The sequence below is a fragment of the Bos mutus genome, chromosome 12 (genome assembly GCF_027580195.1).
Source record: "Bos mutus isolate GX-2022 chromosome 12, NWIPB_WYAK_1.1, whole genome shotgun sequence".
NCBI classification, from domain to species: Eukaryota; Metazoa; Chordata; class Mammalia; order Artiodactyla; family Bovidae; genus Bos; species Bos mutus.
The window spans coordinates 2,455,192-2,467,870 of NC_091628.1; the positions used below are offsets into that span (position 1 = coordinate 2,455,192).

The 12,679-nt window shown below is 38.4% G+C and overlaps 1 protein-coding gene across 1 annotated transcript in view; it reads left to right on the top strand.

The window, feature by feature from the left end:
• The window catches only part of DIAPH3 (diaphanous related formin 3), a 561,965-nt gene that overhangs the window by 302,739 nt on the left and 246,547 nt on the right, over nt 1–12,679 (top strand). The window contains 1 exon segment of the mRNA XM_070380219.1: nt 9,567–9,806. Coding sequence (XP_070236320.1) covers nt 9,567–9,806 — 240 coding nt within the window.

The window sequence follows — 12,679 nt, forward strand, 5'->3', positions numbered from 1 at the left end:
CAATAAGGAGAAAAATCATACAATTATCTATATACAAAATAAAAGCATTTGACAGAATTCTATCTTGTTTATGATATGTAAGAACTCCTAGCAAGTAAAAATAGAAGAAAACTTTTTCAACCTGATAAAGGACATCTGTGGAAAACATGGGACTGTCCTCATGCTTAGTTGCAAAAGATTAAATTCTTTGTCATTTATAATTTGGAAACCAGACAAGGAAATCTATTCTTATCACCTTTATGCATTATAATATATATTCTAACTTGTGTAATAAGAAAATGAGATAAAAGGCCTGTATTTTGGAAATGATGTAAGTGAACTTATTATCTATGTGAATAGATAAGGAATCTATAGGAAACTTAGAAGGTCACAAAATAGTTGCTATATGAAAATCAGTTGTATTTTTCTATATAAGCAATGATATATTGGAAAACAAATTAAAAATAGTACTATTTACAGTAGCATCAAAAATGTAAAGTATATAAGGACACATTTCACTAAACATGTGCAAATTTTCTATACTACAACTACCAAGTTATTGCTGAGAGAACTTATAGAAGTTGTAAATAAATGGTGATATATATACCATGCTTCTAGAGTGGAAGACTAAATTTGTTAAAATTACATTTTTCCCTCAAATGATCTATAGATTCCTAATATATTCAGTCTCAATCAGTCCCAGCAGGTCTTACAATAGTAACTGACAAGATTGTACAAAAATTCATATGTCATGCAAAGGACTTGGAATGGACAAAATCAATTTTGAGAAAGACAAATTTGAAGGACCTAGAGTACTGATTTGTTATCAAGACAGTAATGTTTTCTCTTAAAGATATATAAACTTTTTTCTTAAAAGTTTAGAGTTTAAAGACTCACAAAGATACCATCAGTTGATTTTCAACAAAGACTTGAAGGCTAGCGAGTAGAGAAAGGAACTTCTTTGTACCAAATGGTGCTGTGAAAAGTCCTTCATCATACCATGTGTGCATGCTAAGTCACTTCAGTCGTGACCGACTCTGCAGCCCTGTGGACTGTAGCCCACCAGGCTCCTCTTTCCATGGGATTCTCCAGGCATGAATACTGGAGTGGGTTGCCATGCCCTCCTCCAGGGGATCTTCATGGCCCAGAGCTAGAACCTGCGTCTCTTAACATTTCCTGCATTAGAAGGAAATGGCAACCTACTCCAGTATTCTTGCCTGGAGAATCCCATGGACAGAGGAGCCTGGTGGGGCTATGGTCCATGGGGTTGCAAGAGTAAACCACCACCAGCGCCACCTGGGAAGCCCTCATCATACCATACAGACTAGTCAATGAAGGGGGGACTACAGACCTACACATGAAAAGATAAGGCTTCCAGAATAAAGCCTAACATTGGCAGACAGGAGTAAGTGGTATAAACCACTTTGTAAAAAGGTTGACAATTTTTGTTCGGTTAAGTATACATTTACACTCTCCCTTTTAGATATTTAATAGAAATGAAGACTCAGACAAGAGTTTTCATAGTATCCTGTGTGAGTGTCCCTGGGCTGCCACAGCAGAGGTCCACAGTGTCAGGGGCTTGAAACAGCAGTCATTTATTCTGTCACACTTGTGGAGACCTTTGGTCCCGCATGGCACTCTTGGCAGGGTTGGTGCCTTCTGGAGACTCTGAGGAAGAATCTGTATTCTGCCTCTCTCCTAGCACCTGGTAGCCTTTGGTATTTCTTGACTTGGAACAACATGCCATTCTTTGCTCCTTCCCATTCTTCACGTTTCCTTCTCCTGTGTGTGTGTCTCTCTCTCCTTTCCCTTAAAATGGCGTGGCATTAGATTCAGGGATCACCCTAAATCCTGCATGGTCTCACCTGGAGGTCTTTAATACTCAGTCATACTACGTGTATGCAAATCTCGAAGCCATTTTATTGAGTGAAAGAAATCAGATACAAAAGTGCTTACTGAAAGTTTCCTTTATATAAATTTCAAGAACAGGCAAAACTTAGTTATAATGATAGCAGTGAAAACATTGGTTTTTGTGTTAGCGTGCGAATTGTCTGGAAGCAGACGTGAATGAATTTAAGATACCAGAATGGTTCTGGGTGTTATGCCAGCTTTTTAATTCATCAGATATGAAACTTATGTGTGAAGAGGGTTTTGCTAAGACTGCCAAATTAAATAAGAAACCTCTCGCTCTCTTAACTTCACAACTTGCAGATCCTGAGTATCTGCAGAACTCGTTTGGACCTGCTGTGAAATCCTTAGTGGTCCAGAATTGATAAGCATTTGTACAAAAAGAGAAAGCATATCTGATGTCTATAGCAATTGTCTATTTCTTGATGAGCTGAAGGAATATACGTTTTATCCTTTTAATATTTTTTGTATAATTCTTGGCTTTATCTTGTTCCTATGGCAAAATGTAAAAAAAAATGCCATGTGTACTTTGCTGTTGTATAGTTTAAAAAATAACTTTAGCTTATCAGTTTTATTACCATAAGGGCACATTTATTTAAAAGAACAGTCTTGTTACCATCTTTCTAAATTCCATATATATGCGTTAGTATACTGTATTTATGTTTTTCCTTCTGGCTTACTTCACTCTGTATAATAGGCTCCAGTTTCATCCACCTCATTAGAACTGATTCAAATGTATTCTTTTTAATGGCTGAGTAATACTCCATTGTGTATATGTACCACAGCTTTCTTATCCATTCATCTGCTGATGGACATCTAGGTTGCTTCCATGTCTTGGCTATTATAAACAGTGCTGTGATGAACATTGGGGTACACGTGTCTCTTTCCCTTCTGGTTTCCTCAGTGTGTATGCCCAGCAGTGGGGTTGCTGGATCATAAGGCAGTTCTATTTCCAGTTTTTAAGGAATCTCCACACTGTTCTCCATAGTGGCTGTACTAGTTTGCATTCCCACCAACAGTGTAAAGGGTTCCCTTTTCTCCACCCTCTCCAGCATTTATTAGTTGTAGACTTTTGGATCGCAGCCATTCTGACTGGTGTGAAATGGTACCTCATAGTGGTTTTGATTTGCATTTCTCTGATAATGAGTGATGTTGAGCATCTTTTCATGTGTTTGTTAGCCATCTGTATGTCTTTTTTGGAGAAATGTCTATTTAGTTCTTTGGCCCATTTTTTGATTGGGTCATTTATTTTTCTGGAGTTGAGCTGTAGGAGTTGCTTGTATATTTTTGAGATTAGTTGTTTGTCGGTTGCTTCATTTGCTATTATTTTCTCCCATTCTGAAGGCTGTCTTTTCACCTTGCTAATAGTTTCCTTTGATGTGCAGAAGCTTTTAAGGTTAATTAGGTCCCATTTGTTTATTTTTGCTTTTATTTCCAATATTTATGGACTCTGTGGGAGAGGGAGAGGGTGGGAAGATTTGGGAGAATGGCAATGAAACATGTAAAATATCATGTAGGAAACGAGTTGCCAGTCCAGGTTCGATGCATGATGCTGGATGCTTGGGGCTGGTGCACTGGGACGGCCCAGAGGGATGGTATGGGGAGGGAGGAGGGAGGAGGGTTCGGGATGGGGAACACATGTATACCTGTGGCAGATTCATTTTGATATTTGGCAAAACTAATACAATTATGTAAAGTTTAAAAATAAAATAAAATTAGAGAAGGAAAAAAAAAAAAAAAAAAGAACAGTCTTGATAGTCTGAGCACTATCCAGGAATAAGGCACTTGAATAGCTATGTTTTTGATGCCTTTCCTGAAGTGCAATGAACTTTTTTTTTTTTTTTTATTCTGAGGATTCTGGAGATCATGAAAATATTGGCCAGCTAAACAGTAAAAGGTAGATATTTTTCATATAGTTTGCTTAGGAAAATCAAGTTCTAAACCCCTTCTGAAGGATCTTAGTCTCTTGTTAGACCTTCTTCCTTCTCAGATGGCACTTTCCTCCCATCCCTGTGTCGTTTTTTATAGTCTTGTCTTTCGCAAAGATCCACTTGTTTTTTTCACCTTCTCCTTACTTCTCACACCTGTCTTACAGGGAGTGGAAGACTTAGCTAGTGTGAAAATGTGAGTGGCCAGTGCAGTATCGGGACAGTAAAAGTGGATCTGAAAATATATAGGGTAGTTGGGTATACCCAGAAGGAAAGAATGGAATGTGAAGAGTAGCAGGCAGAGCTCACAACAGGGTATCTCGTCTCCATAGTGTTTTATCTAATAACTGCTATGGGGAAATTAAAGTGTGTTCTTGTCCGTAGGAAAATACGGTAGAAGTAGTTTGAGTATCAGATGGCTTTTAAGTTGCAGTTGTTAACTTTCATGTTATGATGCTCTGAGTGTCTTGCACAGTTAGTTGACAGCAAGTTAGCTCTAGACTCATGCCCTCTGGCCCTGTGACCTTGCAGGAGTCATTTAACTTTCCAGAAACACTGTCCCATTGTTCCTTATAATTATGTATTTAGAAAGTGTCTAAAGTAAAGGTTTAAAGCAGTATTGATAAATTAATTCAGACTCAAGCTAGTAGCTTTTCAGTCAGCACGTTGCTTATGTTAGAAAGTTAAATGAATGATTAATTAGTCTTACAACAACTTACAACAAGATATGGAGTGTGTTCTCAAACTTCTTGTGAGGTGTGCCTGTGCAAGGCTGCAGGCAAGAAGTGGGAAAACCCAACAAGTTTTGAAAAAGTTTGCTCCTGAAATACCATGTTTGTAAAAGAAACTGAATAAAGAGGACCAGATATGGTGTTAAATGTAGTTGGTATAAAAATGTCAAATAGATTCTGTTTTTCTCCCCCATGAAATAATAGATAAAATTAAAATTATATGTGAAAAACATAACCATAATGAGATTATGGGAGATTATATCTCCTGGAAGACTTTTCCTCCTTTTTGCCCTTTCAGACAGATGGCAAGAATTTGATGACACAAGGGCAGCAACCACGACTTCTGTGCCGCTCACAGCACTGAGTGGGCACCCAGTCAATGCTTGTTGGTTCATTGATTTTCTAAAGGTCTTTTTGTCTTACTTTGTACCTGCTCCAACCATACAAATGTTGCAGTGAACAAAATCTTGAAATAAAAATTACTCTTTGTTTTCTGGATATTGCTTTCGATTTTATCCAGTCTCTGTTCTTAGGTGTTTTCATTCTGGTATGTGACGTCTATGGTCATGTGATGGGGTGGTTGCCAGAGCACTGCTCCCTGCCTTCAAAAAATAGTAGTAAAATCAAAACATTTTTACTTTCTTTTTTATGCCTTTAGTTTGATCTCCAAAGTATAACTCAGTGTTATCAGATTTTGGTGCTGTGAGTTTACATTGCTAAGACCCTGTAGTAAAAAATGTAAAGGATGCCTCTGGAAAAAATGAATTCTAATTTGTTCTAACCTTCTAATTATTTGCTGTCTTATAGTTAAGTTTTATAATAGTCTTTCCTTTTTTTTAATGACTTTCTGTTAGCTTTGAGAATATTTTTTGAGCATCATAGCTCTCCATTTCTCCATCCAGTCTAGTCTTTGGCAGATAAATTTTTGAGGAAGAAAACCAGAGTGCAGATGTCCAGTTTGAAGGGCTGAAGAAACCCTCAGGATTTAAAAAAAATTTATTTTTAAATTTTTAACCTTTTTCTTTGATCCCATCTGAAGAACTAGACTTTGATTTGACCAATAAGAAAAATAACTGCTGTTATCTTTGTAGATCACAAGATTTAGGTCTTACAACATTAGGTTTCATTGAGGTCTTTTCTTTCTTTTAAATAAAAGGGAAAGCCATTTGGTCTGGGGCATCAGTGTAGGCTGAACGGTAGACTATAAACAGGCTCAAGTTCTGGTGATTTCTCAAGTGCCTTTCCAATATGGTAATTTTGTTCACTAAAATGCATTTGTTTATTTTCAGTCAAGATACTAACTTTTCAAATTTGGGAGGAAAAAAACAATATGAAAAAGACATCTAATTACAAAAAGTGTTAAAAGATCTGTTTACATTATTCTTCCTGACTTTGCTTTGTTGGGACTTTCCATAAACTCATAGCACTTTTCCCTGCATTACATCACAGACTTTATTTTTTCAAGGAACCTGTCCCTAGTGCCAGGTAGACTCATTACTCATATAAATCTAGGTTATATTTTTCTAGGAAAATTAATTACTTTGTACTGGCTACATATGGTGAGCTTGTCAGCAGGAAAGCTTTAACAAACTTTGGGGTAGTTTAATATAGGCTTTTAGGTAGTCTTTTTTCTATTTGCACATGAGGTAGTATATTAATATATGTTAAAATTAATATATATATAAAATTTTGCAAAAATAATATTTTGCATCAGGTATTAAAGAATTCTTTCCTTGTTTATTGTTGTTTTTGTTCATGTTCAGTCTCTTAAGTCATGTCCTACTCTTTGTAACCCCATAAACAGCAGCTCAGTGATTGCATCTAACCATCTCTCATCCTCTGTCGTCCCCTTTTTCTCCCGCCCTCAATCTTTCCCACCTCTGGGTCTTTTCCAGTGAGTCAGTTCTTCACATCAGGTGGCCAAAGTATTGGAGCTTCAGCATTAAGAGTCTTCTCCAATACCACAGTTCAAAAGCATCAGTTCTTCAGATCTCAGCTTTCTTTAAAGTCCAACTCTTATGTCTGTACATGACTACTGGAGAAACCATAGTTTGACTAGATGGACCTTTGTTGGAAAAGCGATTTCTCTGCTTTTTAATACGTTTTCTAGGTTGGTCATAGCTTTTCCTCCATGGAGCAAGTGTCTTTTAGTTTCATGGTTCTTATTTACAGCAAAGTACCAAATACCTGACTTTATAATCATTACTGAGGGCATAGGCTGAAAGCAGAGATGGCTGTGGGTCCATAATACCCCTTCTGAATGGCTATAACCATATGTGTGCGTGTGACTGCTCCCTTGTATGTCTTATTGTTCTGAAGACTAAATTAAAAGTAGCACAATCTGGAATCAAGATTGCCGGGAGAAATATCAATAACCCCAGATATGCAGATGACACCACCCTTATGGCAGAAGGTGAAGAGGAACTAAAAAGCCTGTTGATGAAGGTGAAAGAGGAGAGTGAAAAAGTTGGCTTAAAACTCAACATTCAGAAAACGAAGATCATGGCATCTGGTCCCATCACTTCATGGGAAATAGATGGGGAAACAGTGTCAGACTTTATTTTTTTGGGCTCCAAAATCACTGCAGATGGTGACTGCAGCCATGAAATTAAAAGACGCTTACTCCTTGGAAGGAAAGTTATGACCAACCTAGACAGCATATTCAAAAGCAGAGACATTACTTTGCCAACAAAGGTCCATGTAGTCAAGGCTAAGGTTTTTCCAGTGGTCACGTATGGATGTGAGAGTTGGACTGTGAAGAAGGCTGAGGGCCAAAGAATTGATGCTTTTGAACTGTGGTGTTGGAGAAGATTCTTGAGAGTCCTTTGGACTGCAGGGAGATCCAACCAGTCCATTCTGAAGGAGATCAGCCCTGGGATTTCTTTGGAAGGAATGATGCTAAAGCTGAAACTCCAATACTTTGGCCACCTCATGCGAAGAGTTGACTCACTGGAAAAGACTCTAATGCTGGGAGGGATTGGAGGCAGGAGGAGAAGGGGACGACAGAGGATGATATGGCTGGATGGCATCACTGACTCGATGGATGTGAGTCTGAGTGAATTCCGGGAGTTGGTGATGGACAGGGAGTGCTGCGATTCATGGGTCTCAAAGAGTCGGACACGACTGAGTGACTGAAGTGTTCTGAACTGACTGAATAGAGTATCATACAGAATGGTCCAGTACAATATAGTTATGTACAAATAGTAAATTTGTAATATTTAAATAAGGATACAAATTCCAGGTAAGTAAGTCCATTTGGAAACATTGTATAACAAATGAAATGACTTTATGAGAAGTAATCACAGCTTATATCTACTTTCTGTGCTAAGGCATACAACATCCAAACAATGATTTGTGCCCACTAAGAATGAGTATCCTAAGAAGGCCTCACTTTGTCTTTCTAAAATTTATTTTTATTACTAGAGTCATTCTATAATTAGTAATATTTCCCATACTTTAAAAAAATGTCCCTTTTGAGCTTACAATTTCTATCCTTCTAGGAGAAAATATTTTCTCTATATGGGAACTTGAAGACATTGCTTGGAATCAAGGAATTTTAAGACATTCCTTAGAGTACTTTGTAGAGGGACTTCTTAATAACTGTATTAGTTTAGGTTTTAGAATCTTGATTGTATACACGTAAACATTTAACAGGTCAAATGGGTGGGAGAATACTATATGTACATTAGATATTTAAATTATTTGCTGAGAAAGTAGTAACTCTGAGAGTTCGGTTCATCTGAAGATACTCTCTCAGAGGTATCTCCTGAGAACTCTTTATTGCTCCAGTTTTGTTAGATGAGTTAACTGGGTTATCTTTCTGTGTTAGTAAGGTGGTATCTGTAGTGTCCTGTTGGAGTCTAATAAGTTCAGGCTTTTGTACGGTATATTTTATTTTAAATAACAGTCATTATATTATGAGCAGATAGCTTTCTGTCTCCTTAATGAAATCCTATAAGCTTCACATGACTTTTTTTTTTTTTTTTTTTTAGCTTTTCCTTTAGGGTCTGTGACAAACACAACTCTTTCCTATTTTAATCTTATATTCTGTCACTGTTTTTTCCTTGACCTTGCCTCAAAATACTGATGTTTATGATTGTTATTGAAGTTCACTGGTTTTGGTACTGCTGCACCATCAATCTGCTTTGTCTCAAATTTCTAATATGTTTGGTCAAAGAATTCACATGTAACTTAAACAATGTACATCCCAAGTCCTCCGGCTCCTTCCTCGTGTGTTGCTTGGATGTGGTTTGGGGGTAGATTGAAGGCCGGAGCTTGCTGGCCCTCTAGCCCCTTGTTCTTTGCGATGCTCTCAGCCTCTCTCACACCCAGGACAGGAGCCCGAGTCCGACTGCGCCTCTCGTGTGCGTGGCCGACTGTGGCCGCCGCTGGGCTCCTGCTCTGCGCGCTTCCCAGCTCTAACTGCCCCAAGCCCGTGGTGGGTGTCACTCTGCAGCCCTGTGTTTCTGAAGGAAGTCAGTTTAGCACAAATTGAGACCTATTTACTGTCCCTCGATCTAACACACACTGTTAGTCAGCACGGTTCTTGCAGACAACAGTTGCTCTTTGAAGAAAACAAACCCTCTTTAGACCTGTCTGAATCTGTTAAATTAATCTGTTAAATAAATGCTGGTCATACCCAGCATTTTCAGTATTGAACAAAAATTAAAGCAGTGCTATGTATGAATGCTCTGTAATTTGTTGCATCTGTATCCTGTTACCTTTTAAAAATTGTTTTTTAAAAAATTATGTGTACTTTATTTCTCAGTTAAACTTTGTCACTTAACTGAAGCTTTCTTTTCAACAAGCATTTAAATTGTTAATTTTTTCTTTGAGGGATGACTCTGGATTCTTCACAAAAACATGCAGGGTTTTTCTCTCTTCCCGCTATCAGTTTTAGGGGACATATTGCTTCTTCCGTACTGTCATACCAATAAATCATCCCAGATTACTTGCAGCCACACAGTACTAAAGTATACCATGCATTTTAAAGGAAATCTGCTATTTTCTCTTTAATCAGATGAGCAATGTGAAGAGACTACGGCCACGGCTCAGTGCTATTCTCTTTAAGCTTCAGTTTGAAGAGCAGGTGAACAACATCAAACCTGACATCATGGCTGTCAGTGCTGCCTGTGAAGAGATCAAGAAGAGCAGGGGCTTCAGCAAGTTGCTGGAACTGGTGTTGCTAATGGGAAACTACATGAATGCTGGCTCCCGGAATGCACAAACCTTTGGATTTAACCTTAGCTCTCTCTGTAAAGTGAGTTTGTTATTTGTTTTTCCAATTTATTTCTTAATTGGAGGAAAATTGCTTTACAATGTGGTATTGGTTTCTGCAATACAACAGCTCAAATCAGCCATAATTATACATATATATCACCTCCCTCTGAACACTTATTCTTAAATGTCAGCCCTGACTGCATTATTTATTCTTTAATTTGATATGCTCATTGTCAATAACTTAAACTGAACCATCAACCCAAACCCAGAGTGAACTGAGCTAATTTACTCAACCTCTGAACTAAATCCAAATATTACTTATCTCTGATCTGCAAATTCAAATGAAGGATTTTTGTTTAATAGCAAGATTGTGTTGTAAATCTATGGCTTCTCAAACTGAATGAAATGGAACATCAAAATATTATTTAAGCCTAATATTCATTCAATATAAATACCTGCATATAACAGTATATATATTGAGAATTGCTTGTGATTGCCACTAAAATTTTTACCTTTGGCTATTTAAATATTTCTTTGCATTTTTCTTTTTTGAAAGCTGACGAAAGGGAAAGTAAATTGAGACTGCTTTATATAAAAGGAAAGTCATATTAGGAATAAACATAACTCAGAAGTCATTAATGATTTTGAGATATTTCTATTTAAATATAATGTTGGAGGAGATGAAAATTTAGTAAGTTTAGAGGTTTTTTTCCCTTCAGTTTTTTCTGTAGGTTAAATTTTCTTAGAGCAAATCCATTCAGTGTTTTATATAGCAGAGCTCTAAGAAGCGGGCCATAGTAATAGTGCTTTATTGATCTGCTTACACCAAATTCTTCTCAGTTACACAGCACAAGAAAAGCTTTCTCTTATTCTTGACCTGGTCACATCTACACTCCCTGATTAAGGAATTTGATTATTGTTATTGCCAGTTTGATAGGGGAGGTGAGAAACACGCTCAGCTTTAGCTGTGGGTTACTGAATGGTTAGTCTCTTGGTGCTTTCCTGGCTTTTCTTGCACGATTCCCCTGGCTTATGCCTCCTTTTGGTAGCAGTGCCTTGTGAACTTTTCTCCTCTCCCATATCCATCTTTTCACTCTTCTCTCCGTGTTTTCTTAGCCTGCTATGTTCAGTGAAGATCCCTAGCAAGAATTAAGATGGGATTCATAAGACATGTGTTAAAGACTGCATATTTATAGAGTGCTTACTCCTGTGTAAAACACTTGTCCTCATCATTTCATTTTGTGTATATGATTAATATTTACCTGGGATACATGGAATTCATATTTTTCATATGTAAGCCATTAAGCATACTTAAATATTTCAGTGGACCTGTATACTAAAGTTATGGTAGCAGAGTTAAGAGAGAACGGCTAGCTAGACTAAGGGAGGGCAGTTACTCAGTCGGAAAGGAGCAGGAATTTGAGCTGGATCTGGAAGGATGAGTGGGTGTTCCCTGAGAGGAAAAAGCATTCTAAAAAAGCATCAACAGTTCATATAAAGGGTTATATCATGGCATGTGTGAGTATACCAAGTGATCAGTTATTGTTGAAGGGGCTTCACTGGTAGCTCAGATGGTAAAGAATCTGCCTGCAATGCTGGGGATTTGGGGTCGATCCCTGGATCAGGAAGATCCCCTGAAGAGCGAAATGGCAACCCACTCCAGTATACTTGCCTGGAGAATTCCATGGACAGAGGAGCCTGGTGGACTACAGTCCATGGGGTTGCTAAGAGTCAGACATGACTGAGCGACTCACACTTTCCCTTTTGGATGGAGGAGGAGTGGAGAAAATAGAAATGAAATAATAAGCTGGTCTCAATGATGAAGAGCTTAGGTGTCATGCCGTATGGTAAAGGCTTTATGAAGGCATGTTCTGTAGATCAAGTGATGTTATCATCTGTCTTCCAGGAAGATAATTGTAGCAGCAGGATGGAAGAAAGGCAAGCTGCACCTTCCAGTACTGTCACCATTAGCCATATATGACTTTTCAAATTTCAGTCAATTACTATTTAAGTAAACTTAAAAATTTTTAGTTCCTCAGTCACACTTAGCATGTTTCAAGTGAGTCAGTGTCCATACATGCAGACAGCGTAAGTATAGCACGTTTCCATCACTATTGTATTGGACAGCGTTGGGTTAGGGGATTATAGTGGGGAGAGACTCAGTGATTGGCTGACCTGTGTCACATAACCTATGAGGGCACCAGGGGAAATGGAGCTGAGAGGATAGCTGGGGATGGAAGAGGAAAAAGGGAGGATTCAAAGATAATTCCTTGCTACTGACGTGTTTGAAACTGTTGCTCAAAAGAGAGATGAGTTCAGGCTGATTTTGGTGTTTCCTATCTCTAGTTTCTAGAGTAGGCGATGGTGACCCACTCCTGTATTCCTGGCTGGGAGATCCCATGGAGAGAGGAGCTTGGTGGGCTACAGTTCTTGGGGTTGCAAAAATCAGATACGACTCAGTGACTAAACCACAAACAACAGTCTCTGTTACCTCAGTGTCTTAAAAGGCATCTGCTTGAAGCTGCCTTCTTTATATATTTTACATATATTTGAGGGTCCACTATGAAATGGTCACTGTGCTCTGAGATGATGGAGGTCTGACTAAGGTAGTTGCAAAGGGGTAGAGGGGATGGCGGGAAGTGTCCATGTTTAAGGAACATCTAGGAATTGGGAAGGCATGGTGATTATGAGTTTGGAGTCTGAAGGGCAAGGAGGCAAGCAAGATTGCCAGTTCAAGCTTCCCCTGAGAAGAAAGGAAGTAAAATAGGGCTGGGGGTGAGATGGCAGAGAAGTTGAGTCCACACGTGGAAACTACTGGAGTTTGCTTCAAACTGCTGAGCGTCTGTTCTGGCTTCAGATTGTGTATCTCGGAACAATGACCAGCTCACAAGAAGCTGACCACATGCCTTCCCT